General features: G+C 42.9%; 3 protein-coding genes across 3 annotated transcripts; 1 reads left to right on the forward strand and 2 right to left on the reverse strand.

The window, feature by feature from the left end:
- The first annotated feature begins 5,187 nt into the window (after positions 1–5,187).
- LOC143362627 (peritrophin-1) lies at positions 5,188–6,319 on the forward strand. The gene is made up of 2 exons (XM_076802969.1): positions 5,188–5,238; positions 6,063–6,319. The coding sequence occupies exons 1-2, from the start codon at positions 5,232–5,234 to the stop codon at positions 6,317–6,319; spliced, it is 264 nt and encodes an 87-aa protein (XP_076659084.1). The 5' UTR covers positions 5,188–5,231.
- A 2,637-nt stretch (positions 6,320–8,956) lies between these two features.
- On the reverse strand, positions 8,957–10,424 carry LOC143362537 (endochitinase-like). Its single transcript, XM_076802785.1, has 2 exons — positions 10,380–10,424; positions 8,957–9,301 (listed from the first exon to the last, which is right to left on the reverse strand). Exons 1-2 carry the CDS (start codon positions 10,384–10,386, stop codon positions 9,036–9,038), a joined length of 273 nt encoding a protein of 90 aa, XP_076658900.1. The 5' UTR covers positions 10,387–10,424; the 3' UTR covers positions 8,957–9,035.
- A 2,491-nt stretch (positions 10,425–12,915) lies between these two features.
- On the reverse strand, positions 12,916–14,313 carry LOC143362628 (peritrophin-1-like). Its single transcript, XM_076802970.1, has 2 exons — positions 14,269–14,313; positions 12,916–13,190 (listed from the first exon to the last, which is right to left on the reverse strand). Exons 1-2 carry the CDS (start codon positions 14,273–14,275, stop codon positions 12,916–12,918), a joined length of 282 nt encoding a protein of 93 aa, XP_076659085.1. The 5' UTR covers positions 14,276–14,313.
- Positions 14,314–14,909: the final 596 nt, after the last annotated feature.

The following is a 14,909-nucleotide window of genomic DNA, read 5'->3' on the forward strand; positions in this document are numbered from 1 at the left end:
ACAATAAAACCTGATTAAATTCGAATTTTAAATACCGTGGGAAGCGGACAAACTGTTCGCGGAAGTTGCCACTTTTGAAATCGCCCAGAGGAATATTTCTCGCGAAACGTTAACATAAATAACCGGTTAATCTCGGAAAGTCCGATCGATCGTTCGCAAATAACTGATCCATCGACGCGGAGCGCGCAAAGGGAACACGGGTGTTCCGCAAGTTGCAATGAACGCGGTAACGAGAAGTTTAGAGCATTGTCGGTGGTTACTTAGCGACGACAAAATGAAAGGTAAGCTCGTTACCACAGCGAATTCGAGACACGCGTACCTCCCGCGGAATGAAACCAACAGCATGCGGAAGAAATAAAAATAACGGGGATGTGGATTGACAATGATCAAAGCGGAAACGAGCAATGGCCTCTGTTTCAGACTGTGGTATTCGCTAATCCTATTTTTACGGACGCTGTATTTATTTCAACGCCGCGCTCCCAGCCGCATTTTTCGGCTAATTGACTTTTCTTTAATTTTTGAGTCCCTCGAATCGTACTTGCAAGTATTTTTTATTCATTTGAAAAATATTTCGAAGAACTTCTCTTGAATATTTGTTCCTATGTGTACCACCTGGTAAATAATTTCAGATCAATTGTATTCCTATTTTATTGAGTTCGTCTAACTTTGTCCGAGCAACAGGCAGTGCTTCTTCGGATCTCACAGTATCAATTCCATCGATGAACAAATTTCGATAACTTCGCTGTATCTCTCGATCAGTATCCTTGGCGCGGCGAACGCAATGACTCTTCGAGGCACCCACAAGTGGCTCGGTAAACAATACCTTTATTAGGTTCAAGGCATCACGGTTTTCTCTATTGGGAAAGCAACAGCTATCTACAAGGTGTCAGCGCTGCCCGGAAAATCTTCCGAAAATGCCCCGCGCATTAGGAAACGCTGTACAAGTGTTTCCAAGAAATGTGAACTTGATACTTGATACGTGAGGTCACAGTGCTGCAGATCAAAATTTATCTCCAGCTACTTGACGCTAAAAACAATTCCCCGAGGGAATCAAACAAATGTCGTTCACTCATGTACATTTTTCTGTATCTTGTAGTAACGTTCTGCCCCCTTTTCAAAAACATTAAAAACCATTTTAATTCACCGATAACTCTACTTGTAGAAACAGCAACGGTTTGCGAGCAAACTGCGCATCTAAAGTAAAATGTTGCATCAAGTGCGAGCTCCAGGAGCCGAATAAAAATTGATTTCTCATTTTTAATCATTCCACCGAGTGGAAAAATACTTTTACTTTGCCTCCCCTAAGGGTTACAATTTCTTTTTCTTTACATCACCCCTTCTCCTTCTATCGCCGTCTTTCCATCGTCACTTAACCTAACTTAATCCTTACCTATCTCAACCTAACTTAACCTAACTTATACTTAGCTTATACTAGACTTATATACTATATAGCGAGAAAGAGAGAGTTTATATGCAATAGACCTTATATTTATGACTTAACCTAGCTTGTACATAACTTAACTATGCTTATGAACTATATAGAGAGAAAGAGAGAGAGAGAGAATTCTATATACAAAAGACCTTATATTAATAGCCTTACATTTACCCCCCTATCCTTCGGACCTCCCCTTCCGGTCGCCCAGAGTGGAAAAATAATATGTCCTAAAATTCTTCTAATCCTTCGGCTGCTTTAACCCACCCAATTATGTCACAAACGCATCGAATCCACAACGTTGCCATTTTTCATGGAAACGCCATCAGCCGAGGTCGCTCCTCCGTCCGCGGTGTTATCTTTCGGCTTGATTTTCCCATTGAGCCGTCCCGTTCGAAATAAAAAGGAATCGATATCGTCCTTCTCGTGGACGCCCCGCAAGATTTTATTGGAAGTGCCAAAAGTCTCGGGGCTGGTACACGGCGACGGTGTACCCTTGCGAGAGGGTGTGCGGAAGAAACAGTAGCACGCGCGTCGTTAAGGAGAAACAGAGAGGCGAAACGGAGGCCGAGAACGGTCCGTTATGTAGAAGCGTTGGCACACACGTTTGTACAGTGGGTTAGTCGACAATAGGCATTGTGCACCCGCCATAAGCAGGAACCGAACGCGACAGCACCACGCCGGCATTGTCCGAATGTCAGGCGAAGTTCCTTCCCTCCTCCCTACCCCTCTCTCTCTCTCTCACACACACACACAAACGCGCACACTCTCTCTTTTCGGTACGTTCACACACGCTCACACGCTCGCAATATCTTCACCGCACCGTTTCCAACCTGGCTCCTCTTTTTGTCTCCTTTTACTTATTCGCAAATGCCTCCTTGTATCGCCCTTTTTCGACTTGCAGCCAAACCCTGCGCTGCATCCTCGCGGTCATACTCCTCCATTTTTATTCATTTAATCGAGGCGAACGCTTTCCTTGGCTAGATAATTCACGATGGAGAAGGGCCTCGATTATTCTCTAATAGGGCCCAATTATAGTGCTAGATTAAATCTCCACCGATTTCTACAATAAATCGCAGTTTGCGAATAGTCGAGGTGCTACTAAATCATCAACATGCTCTGAACTGTACCGTGTTTGGACTCATTCTAATCGGAAGACTGTCACGAATATGCAGATAGAAATTTCCGAAAATTCTAATTAAAAACGAAGTTGTGACAGACTTAACACTAGGTTCACGGGACCCGTCAGAATGACGGGTTCTAATATTTTTAATTTACGATTACTGAGATTGTGAAGATCCGTGTACGTGGAATTACTCAACAAACTTATTTCCTCAGGTATATATTATTTGAAAAATGGCTGAAAACTTGGACAGACACATTCTTCTTATTTTTATAAAGTAATGTAAAATGCTCTTAATGCTCCGTACCTTAAACGCATGAGTGGGGTCCGCAAAGGACCCCAGTGTTGGATTTTGTGTTAACATTTCTAGCCGCGCCATGTTTAGTTTACAGAAATTGTACAGTCTTACAGAAAGTTTACAGAAATGAATTGTTGCTGTAATCAAAGTTAGCAAGGAATTAGGTAAGTGGGGTCCTCAATGGACCCCATGTATGCCATCATGTTCCTAATATTTAGTTTACCTATGCACTTAAGGGTTAATATCGTGCTCCACTTTTTGACTACCCAGCTCCCGGGCCTCTCGAGGGCTCTACCCACCGGGGCAAAATTTTTCGCAAGTATCGAGCACATCTCTGAGACATATGCCGAGGCGTTACTGCGATGAAACGACGAAGCTGCTTCCGTCGTGGTTTTCGGAAGTGGATGGATGTTTCCGGGCAAGTAACGTATCAGAATGGAATCGCGTCGGGCCGCGTTGCATCTCGGGGTAAGTCTCACTGCCTGATCCGCCATTATCGGTGCGATCGATGCGAGCTAAGCAAACAGCAGGAAGGAAGGACGTAAGGACGAAAGGAAGGAAGGAAGGAAAGTAGAAAGGCGAAGACGAAGACGTAAAGCGAGGCCGGGTCACGATGAGGAACAGATGAACAGGGGCTTGCGAGAGGACTTTCGAATTCCCGTGGGATTGGCCGTGTATCGTGTGCAAAACAGGGGAGGACGGCGAACTGGGAAATGAACCGGGGAGCGAGACACGGGAACGGAAGTGGTCAACGGTGGAAGGAAGACGCTAGGCTCCCGGGGAAAGAGAGATCTCATCAGAACGGCGACACTTAAATTCCCTATTTCGTTTGGCGCTCAATGCAGGCTACGAGCTACGGAGTTTGTCGTATTCGTCGTGTACGCCGGTGGTACCCGACGTACTCGTGTCGTTCCCGTCCGTCAGTTAATGTCGTATTCTCGTTGCAAAAAGGAGAAGCGGCAGGGCGAACGAAGCGAGAAAGAAGACCGGGGAAAAGAACGGCGACGGCGAACGGATCGAGACTTCTTATCGGTACGACTCAGCTACCGTCTCTGCCAGCTTCCTACACTCGCATTTCGTATGTTCCTTCCCTCGGACGATTCTTTCTTTCTTCCTTGCGCCCCTGCCCCGGCAGTTTCCTCCCCTATTTCTCGTCCTTTCTCCCTCTCTCTCTCCCTTTGAAGCCACTTTCGCTGCTTTTCCGCATTCCTTTTGCCAGTCTTTGCCACCGCCAACTGTGTCCGGGGCCCTGAAGCCCTGGGACGGGAATGTTAATGGAATCTATTCTCTGTCAAATTGGAAACCGATCGAGCCCCCTCGTTGTCACGAGTTCGCGGAATCGCCCGTGGAAAATATCGCGGGGCCTGAAATTTCACTTTCGAGACTGGAACACTGAGAAATCAGTATCAATTCGTTCCCAGTTGCCCACGATGACGAAGAAACAGGTACACGACTATAGGTACTTGGTCTGAACCACCTGAAGAAAGTATTAGAACAGCTACTGTGGACGTAGGCCTTGCCAATTGCAGGAAAATAATTTGATATATTTGTAAAAGAAATACGATAGAGGTTATGTAAATTTATCGTATTCCTTTTAAAACTCATTTTTAATTGGATATGTATTGCGCATGTCTGTAGAACAACGTGGCGGATCGACAGTTGATAAGAGTAGAGACAAAACAGAGAAAAGCGACGCGCATTGCAAAATCTAATTGATTAGCATTGTCACTTTCTTACATAAATCTTTGTGGAATAATAGCTTTTGATGTCGTTTCTTGTGTTCACAGGTAAGAGTGTAACCAAATTAAATAATGTAAATAATTGTAAATAGCGAATAAAAAAACTTTAATCTTGTGTTTACAGTGAAACTCAGGTTGGTTATTATTTCCTCAAGATAAATTAAAGAACGAAAGGATAAACTTATTATATATTTATCAGAGAAATCTGAAATACGAAATAGCCAAAATACGTAGGAAAAATATGAAACATCAATTTGCAATTGATTTGCAGCATACGAGAAAGATGCTCAGTTTAGATGTATAAGATATGAGTCAGTGTGCGGACAAGGAAATCATTTTTAACGCGAACGTATTACGAAACGTTTTCGAAACATCTCGATTTCTTCATCTCAAGGCGAAACGAAGACAACGATTCCCCGAAAATCACGTGAAACATCGAAGACGCAATTGTCTGAGATTACCTGTATCTCGATACGCTTGATAATGATGCGTAGCAATGATCGAGCTCGAAGGGCTACTGCAGATAAAATCAATTCGATGGAGTATATAAAGGGACAGCGCAATTCGACGGTCACAGTAACCTCTGTAACGACAAGTTTCGAGCATTGTGAGTTAATATTTCTGCCGAGCGAAGAGAAGATGAAAGGTAAGCTCGTTGACACAGCGAATTCAAGATATACTCGTCTTTCGTGTTATTGGACGAAGCGACTGCACGGAGGAGAGATCGGAATAACAGCGGAGACAACGGTCACAGCAGAATCGAGATTTACCTTTTGTTTGTGATTATTTTACTGTTCGTTATTTTTACGGCGGACGTGTTTCTGTCGACGGCGTTCTTCGTGTTCCATCCATCATTTTTGAACGGTCGATTCCGTGTTTCTTGGACCCTCCGCTGCAGAAGAGCCTACAGAATTACTTGGACCAATGAAAACTCGATTATGCTCGGTCCACGTCGTGTTTCAATCGATTGCGTTTCGCCTAAATCGTGTTTTAACGAAGCTACTTATTCTTACATGAGCTAAATTCGCCTGAACGATTTGGTTGAGAATATTCACGTGGTGGATTTACAGCGAGCTATTTTCGAAAATTGGCGCAAAAGAAGTGTGTTGGAGATTTGGTCAAAATTTACGATAAGAACACGGTATCGATTGAAAATTGATTGTGACGAGCAAATTTTGGAATTATCAGTGCCATACAGCCTCTGTTTTAAGAACCATTAACATACTTGCCGAGAAATATTATGATACTCGTTCAAGCATCATGTATAGTAATATATAGGCTTCATAATGTTGTATCTGGATTGATTCGTTCTGTCTGATGCATTTGAAATTTTACATTTCGCAAATCTATAAAATCTGCAGTCTCTTAACGAACAAAGATGATTGAACCATAATGAATGTACGTTCGGCCTGAATCATTTCAAATCATTGTGTAACTCGGTATTAACGTGATTCATTACCCCTTTTCCAGCCGCATTCGTTGTTTTCGCTGTTCTGGCGGTCGTCGCGTTGAAGGTGAACGCTGACCTGACTATAGTATGCAGCGAGGACCAAGTTGATGGTGTAATAGAGTACCATCCTCACCCATGCGTCTGCAACACCTACTACGTCTGTATGGGAACGGAACCACTCCCCATGTCTTGCCCCAGAGGTCTTCACTGGAACCAAGAGAAGAAGTACTGCGACTGGCCAGGCAAGGCTAAGTGCAGGAAAGCATCGAATTGTTAAATTAATATCTGAAACAAGCAACTCTTTATACTCCACTGGATCAATTATGTACATTCGTTTAATAAATCAGTAACCGGTAATACTCTAAAGCGTTACGTGAAGTGTATTTTCAATGATGTTCAAAACAACGTCGATGTAACCCTGCTCGGACAATTTATTGTATCTTAATAGTATCAAAATAGCCGTTAGCAGACTGCCGATAATTTCTGCATTTATGGCGAAAATGAGTTGGCGCGATTTAAGACGGTAAAGAAATTAAAAGGATCCAAGGACGTCGATATATTATTTCGAGTTTAATAAGGTTATTGAAGAACGAAAGAAATTGTAAGGTCTTCTGCTTCTCGCCGGTGATTCGAACAATTTTTATTGTTCGAACGAAATTTTTATTGTTGAACGAAAAATGTCTGTTGCGCAAGTTGTTGCGGCAGCTCGTCTGTATGTACCTTCAATAAATAAACGCGCGGTTGATTGTTCGGACGGTCGCAAATTCTGCTGTTTTCTGTGATTTTCACCCCCTCACCCTCAAAACCAAATCATCGCGCTTGGTATATGCTTGGTATATACGATCCCGAAAATGTTCAGACTATCGTTTCGAGATGATTTCAGCGAATCTTGCAATTCCGATAGTTAGTTCTTCTTCGAAACGTCCGACTGGGTCGTCAATTTATGCTGTCCCAATGAAATCCCCAGAGCTTCGTCGTGCTTGCGGTCGCTGGTGTTGGCGAGACATTAAAATAATGTTTGCCACTATTCGTTCCTAGACCGGTGTTTGATCTCGGCAATCTCGGGGGCTAAGTCTGCCGAAACAATGGCCTCCCGGCGCGAGTCTACGCAGTGGAATCTGGTAAGTTCTCTATGCGTCTAGTTTCGAAATCTGGGAGCTCGAGGGGTAGATTCGCCCGTATCGTGTAAGCCGTGGCGGAGGGGGCGAAGGGCGGAAAGAGAACGGAACAAGGAGAAGAACAGTTTCACGAGGCTGCGACGGCGGGAGCGAGCGAGACGAAAGAGAGGAGAAGAGAGAGAGAGAGAGAGAGAGAGAGAGAGAGAGAGAACGAGGGTAGAGAAAGAGAGGGAATATACGGGTCCAACTCCGGTCGTAATGAACTTGTGAATATTTAGAGGGGTAATTGCCCGTCGCGGCGAGTCTGGTGCGTCTACAGCTATAAAGGGTGTCCACAAAATTTAGAAGCAAAACCAATATCAGTGGACCACCTGTGCTCGGGCCTTCATTACGTCATACACGTACGCACGCACGTTCGTACGCCGGGGTTTGGCCACGGCCGCGCTGATAATTTGATTTTACGGGGGAGAGACCTTACGGAGGGAACGGCAATCGCATCCTCAGCTCGTCTCTCTTTTCGGGTTTGTTCGGATCAAATCCCGACGAATCAGCCGAATGCCTGCAGAGAATTACATGTCAGGCGGTGTTTCAGCATTTGAAACATACATTTCTATCAAAACATTGGTAGAATAGAAACATTTTTCCACAGAGAATCTGGAAGACATTGTTCTCGTCGGTGTTAACCCTGGATTTTTAAGTATGCTTAATTTCTTGAGATTGTTGCGAGACATTCTAGATTATTGGTATGATCGTGATATTAAAAAGAGCATTTCCTATTCATGTTTTCTGTGCTCGTGTATTCGCGACGTACGCCGGTGCACAGTTTCTTTGTGCGAGGAGGTTGCGCCGTGTTTTCTCCAACACACGGGTGTGCACGCCGAGGAACAAGACGATCCGCAGAAGCGATTAAAAAACGATAATCCTGACTGATGAGAACTCCCGGTCGTCCAGTAAATGTACGAGTCCAAGGAGACACGCAACAAAACTGTAATTTAGAAGCAAGGCAAGCGCCCGAGCTTTCTTCATATCTCGTGCACCGGGGGCCTTCACATTCTTTGCACGCCATCCGAGAGTTTTATAATCGGTATTCTCTCTTTCTCCGCTTTCCCTCCTCGCCCGGTACGCTTCCTTTGGCTTTCTCTCTTAGAAAAATGTCTGGCGATTAATTCGATCTCACCTCCTACCGGGGCCTAGCGGCATGACAGAACGAACCGAGCCGGCAAGACAGACAGCATAAATTAACCACCCAATCAGACGTTCAAATTTCCTTTGTATCGCGGACAAAGGGGGGGGGGGGGCGAAAAGGAAACAGAGAAAAACAAAAACGAAAAAACGAAACGAGACGAGAACTTGCTGTTGCCGCAACGTAGTCGGCATACGCGATAACCTCGGACAACGGTAAACGAATTCGACGAGAGTCCCACATTTTTCGTTCAGCTCAGATCTTCTATTAACTTTCCTGTGATACAGTGAGATACGCGGGACGCGTCATTGTGAATGATGAAAATTGTTCGAATCAAATGCGAGAAGCAGAAGACCTTACAATTTCTTTCGTTCTTCAATAACTTTACTGATCTCGAAATAATATGTCGACGTCCTTGGGTCCTTTTAATTTTTTTACTGTTTTAAATCGCGCCAACTCGTTTTCGCCATAAAAGCAGAAATTATCGGCAGTCTGTTAACGGCTACTTTAATACTATTAAGATGCAATAAATTGTCCGAGCAGTGTGCAAGGGTTACATCGACGTTGTTTTGAACATCACTGAAAATACACTTCGCATAACGCTTTAGAGAATTACCGGTTACTGATTTATTAAACGAATGTACATAATTGATCCAGTGGAATATAAAGAGTTGCTTGTATCAGATATTAATTTAACAATTGGATGCTTTTCTGCAGTGAATCGGTCCTGGCCAGTCGCAGATCTCCTTCTTTTGGTTCCAGCGAAGACCTCTGGGGCAAGACTTGAGGACTGGTTCCGTTCCCATACAGACGTAGTAGTTGTTACAGTTGCATGGGTCAGGATGGTACTCTATTTTACCCTCAACTTGGTCCTCGCTGCATACTACAGACGGGACAGCCGGGACAGCGTTCACCTTCAACACGACGACCGCCAGAACGGCGAAAACAACGAATGCGACTGGAAAAACATAATGTACTATATTATTTCCGAACTCAATCTTGTTCCTCGGCATTGTCAAATTTTTATAAATTTTTTATTATCAAGCCTTTCGTCAATTCACTAGATTTCTGCAAAAATAATTGACGATCTGAAGGGGAACTTTAGAAAATGCTATAACCCGGCTTTAATTGAACGCTTTTAATGAGAACCATCACATTAACAGACGGACTAACCGATACAGAAACTATAAAATGATATAGAGTGTCTCCAATGTTATGGTACAGTAAGAAAATTTGAAAAATGTATTCCAGTAAGGTAGCATTTTCACGAAAATCGGTTGTGAAAATCGGTCAGGTCCCCGTGCATTAGGATTGCAGCAAGTAGATTCGGCTGGTCATGATCAGACCTATCAGCCGATTCCTATTCAATAGGAAGGCGTACTTGGCGAATCTTGAAATTCGATTTTTCTCGAGAACGAGACCCCGCACAAGAAAATTTTATTCCACGTTTTCGACTCATTTTCGCATCGAGATTCACTGATTGGTCCTTTGGTGCCACCATAACAAACGATAGAAGCGGTACGATTGATTAAAACCATTCCATATAAAACACAAAAGGAATGAATTCTAATTCTAAATAAGTTAATTACAAATTATAATTGTTTTAGCACCCGTGTACTGTTCAGAAAACTGGGATATTTGAAGAGTTACGTTGGATCACAGTTGACATTGCTCGGGGAAAAATTTAGTCGACGTCAAATTAATTTATATATTTCGGTAAGATATGAGAATAGTTTAGGATTAAATCGAGCTGAACGGTGCACAAGGTTGCAGTGAATTTTACGAAAATTTATGCAGACAGTTAGGGGCTGAAGAAAAATGAAATCGATTCTCTTATTTTTCAATTATTCGAACAAGATCTCGTTGAAATGAACACAGTCCGCGAATACAGCAGTGAACGAGTCGAAAGCAGAAACTAATCTTCGTTTCTTCTTCGATCGCAGTCAATCCACACGTTATTTACATTTCTCCACCACGGTGTCGACAATGCCGAAGATAGGGGTAGGTTTTCGAGCTCAATACGGTAACCAGCTTACCTTTCATTTTCACCTTCGTTAAATATCACAATTGTAAAATTCTCGTTGCCGAACTTAATGTGACCGGTGAAATTTCGCATTCCTTTTATATACTCCATCGAAGGCCTTTATCTTCGCGTTCGCACGCTAATGCTAATTTTTATCAATTGTATCGCGACGATCTCCATTTAGGCGACAACAAGTATGCGACGATGTTCGCCCAGTGTGTAAGTGAATTTTGTTGTGAAGAATTCGTTCAGGAAAGAAATCGTTCACTTGAATTCCATTTTCGTTACACGTTAGTTTCTACCATATAGATGCGTCAGTTTGGCACATTTTAATCTTATCGGTGGCTATTATAGTTCGCTGCTCCTGATTGATATCGCGGTCGGTTATTAGCTCGCGAACGTTAGATATCGATTCATAGAAAGCTTTCGTAATGTGATCGTAATAAAAACAAAATTTTCGACAACTCAACTTGCAAAAGGAGACAGGTTTTTTCGGTGGACCCAGCGGAGAGAATAAAATAGAGTGATTCTGAGGCCGGGGTTGCAGACAGTCTGGCAAACATTAATAAGTAAATGAGAGAGCTTTCTAATTTTTAGCGCAAACCGGTTGGACGGCGAGAGCAACTCGTGCGAACGAAGCGTACGGCAAGTTTGTATGCGCAAGTCAGAGGCGGCGTAGGGTTCTCAACAAAAGGCTCATAAAAATTTAATAGATCGTCCCGCTTGAATGTGATGGCAGGCTTTTACGGCTTATAAATGCTTCGTTAGATTGAAAACAATTTCCCCGGGACGGAGATCGTGCCGCAAACTCGAAACTGGCACCGATCAGTTTAAAAACACTTCGCAGCGATTCTGCTTCCGGCCAACGAACCGGTCGGAATTAGTTTTAATTACGTAATAGTAGATTACCGTTCCCAGGTCTCGGTAACCAAAACACGATGGAACACGGCGGATAACTCGATCCGCGAAATTCCGAAAGTTCCGCGGGCTTACGACTGATCTGCGAAATATAGAAATATGCTTATCGTTCCATCATGCTCGCAGAAGAGTCGCTCGAAATGCTTGTCCTCCGACGGGAATGTTTGCACCCTAATTTCGAAAACAGTATTGCTTCAGTTGCGAGAAACTAAATATCAGGAAGTATCAATGTTCCTCATGAATTTATATTTTCTCAGTTACAAACGATACGCGGTAAACCGATGTTCCAATGGTTTCAGAATTGGCGAGCGACACCGCCATTTTGTAATATTTCATGTTCAGAAAGTTGGAGAATAAAGTCGAAAGATGTACAAGAAACGTTCCGAAAAGAAGGAGGTTTTTCACTTGGCCAATTGTTAGTGAAAAAATTCCACGAACATCTCGATTCTTCGACACTGTCTGACTCTTATCGTCTGTATCCCCTTAAAGTCCAGGGTTTCGCCGTGGGACAAGGAATCGGAATGGTTCTGAAAGCGAAGAGCGTTTTTGCGGTACGAAGCGGGCATTATTAGGACGGAATTTCATATTTTCGATAAGTTTAGGGCTCGCAACGGTGATCGGTCGGCGTCCCGTTGCCGATGTACAGGAAAGTATTCGGAAGGTATTCGGATTAATCGAACCGAGCCGCGAACTGCTGTACTCCGTTGAAGCTTTTTAATTTGACACACGCAGACAGTCACGGTGGCCCTCCCCCGTTACGTATGTATTACTGCGCGCGAGGCTAAAGTCGACGATGACACATCTGGATTGATTTCTGGCATATCGCGTTTCCTGTGGATTTTCGAGAGGATCACACGTCAGCTATCGAATTCGACGCGGTCCCCGATTAAAATTCGATCGGTTATCATCCGGACGTCGTGTGATATTCCGGCGGAGTTTTACGTACGAGTCCGATAACAATCCGTTGGATTATTGAAACCCACGCATCGATTGACCGACAGCCACCGATATCAGGAATTACTTTGGCGCCCGTTCCGATCGATCCTGCGCGCGTGCAACTTCGATAGGACAAGATTACATGTATTTCCGGTTTTCGAAAATCCCGTCATTGTCCCAAGAAGAACGCGGGGACATTTTGCGGGATGAATCCGGAAACAGGTTTTTCAATTTGAAAATCCCCTGTTGATCATTAATACGCACCAATTGCTCATTGGTACCGATACTCTTTGAACGATACAATTTTATTTTTAATGAGTGTTTCCTTTCCCCCCCGATGCAACTTTCACCAACACATTGGCGACAATTCTTCAATAACCTTACTGAACTCGAAATAATATATCGACGTCTTTGGATCCTTTTAGTTTCTTTATTGTCTTAAATCGCGCCAACTCATTTTCGCCATAAATGCAGAAATTATCGACAGTCTGTTAGCGGCTATTTTAATACTATTAAAATGCAATAAATTGTCCGAGCAGTGTGCAATGGTTACATCGACGTTGTTTTGAACATCACTGAAAATACACTTCGCATAACGCTTTAGAGAATTACCGATTACTGATTACTGATTTATTAAACGAATGTACATAATTGATCCAGTGGAATATAAAGAGTTGCTTGTATCAGATATTAATTTAACAATTGGATGCTTTTCTGCAGTGAGCCGGTCCTGGAAAGTCGCAGATCTCCTTCTTTTGGTTCCAGTGAAGACCTCTGGGGCAAGGCATGGGGATTGGTTCCGTTCCCAAACAGACGTAGTAGGTGTTACAGTTGCATGGGTGAGGATGGTACTCTATTTTACCCTCAACTTGGTCCTCGCTGCATACTACAGCCGGGACAGCCGGGACAGCCGGGACAGCGTTCACCTTCAACACGACGACCGCCAGAACGGCGAAAACAACGAATGCGACTGGAAAAACATAATGTACTATATTATTTCCGAACTCAATCTTGTTCCTCGGCACTGTCAAATTTTTATAAATTTTTTATTATCAAGCCTTTCGTCAATTCACTAGATTTCTGCAAAAATAATTGACGATCTGAAGGGGAACTTTAGAAAATGCTATAACCCGGCTTTAATTGAACGCTTTTAATGAGAACCATCACATTAACAGACGGACTAACCGATACAGAAACTATAAAATGATATAGAGTGTCTCCAATGTTATGGTACAGTAAGAAAATTTGAAAAATGTATTCCAGTAAGGTAGCATTTTCACGAAAATCGGTTGTGAAAATCGGTCAGGTCCCCGTGCATTAGGATTGCAGCAAGTAGATTCGGCTGGTCATGATCAGACCTATCAGCCGATTCCGATTCAATAGGAAGGCGTTTTCGATTTTTCTCGAGAACGAAACCCCGCACAAGAAAATTTTATTCCACGTTTTCGACTCATTTTCGCATCGAGATTCACTGATTGGTCCTTTTGTGCCACCATAACAAACGATAGAAGCGGTACGATTGATTAAAACCATTCCTTATAAAACACGAAGGGAAAGAATTCTAATTCTAAATAAGTTAATTATTTGATGTAGTTAATTAAAAATTGTCATTGGTTTAGCACTCGTGTACTGTTCAGAAAACTGGGATATTTGAAGAGTTACGTTGGATCACAGTTGACATTGCTCGGGGAAAAATTTAGTCGACGTCAAATTAATTTATATATTTCGGTAAGATATGAGAATAGTTTAGGGTTAAATCGAGCTGAACGGTGCACAAGGGTGCAGTGAATTTTACGAAAATTTATGCAGACAGTTGGGGGCTGAAGAAAAATGAAATCGATTCTCTAATTTTTCAATTATTCGAACAAGATCTCGTTGAAATGAACACAGTCCGCGAATACAGCAGTGAACGAGTCGAAAGCAGAAACTAATCTTCGTTTCTTCTTCGATCGCAGTCAATCCACACGTTATTTACATTTCTCCACCACGGTGCCGACAATGCCGAAGATAGGGGTAGGTTTTCGAGCTCGCTACGGTAACCAGCTTACCTTTCATTTTCACCTTCGTTAAATATCACAATTGTAAAATTCTCGTTGCCGAACTTAATGTGACTGGTGAAATTTCGCATTCCTTTTATATACTCCATCGAAGGCCTTTATCTTCGCGTTCGCACGCTATTGCTAATTTTTATCAATTGTATCGCGACGATCTCCATTTAGGCGATAACAAGTATGCGACGATGTTCGCCCAGTGTGTAAGTGAATTTTGTTGTGAAGAATTCGTTATCAGGAAAGAAATCGTTCACTTGAATTCCATTTTCGTTACACGTTAGTTTCTACCATATAGATGCGTCAGTTTGGCACATTTTAATCTTATCGCGAACGTTAGATATCGATTCATAGAAAGCTTTCGTAATGTGATCGTAATAAAAACAAAATTTTCGACAACTCAACTTGCAAAAGGAGACAGGTTTTTTCGGTGGACCCAGCGGAGAGAATAAAATAGAGTGATTAACATAATAACATTATTGTTTTCAACATAAGTGGCGGCGGTAAATAGAAATTGCGTGTTCATCGAATGAAATTGAAAGCACGCCCTTCGAGGCGTTCATTTTTAAGATTTCGCGCCGGAATTTGTAGCTTTTATAATCCAATCGTCGGCTTTATGAAGGTACAGAGGGCGGATGCAA

Source organism: Halictus rubicundus, chromosome 17 (assembly GCF_050948215.1).
Source record: "Halictus rubicundus isolate RS-2024b chromosome 17, iyHalRubi1_principal, whole genome shotgun sequence".
NCBI lineage: Eukaryota > Metazoa > Arthropoda > Insecta > Hymenoptera > Halictidae > Halictus > Halictus rubicundus.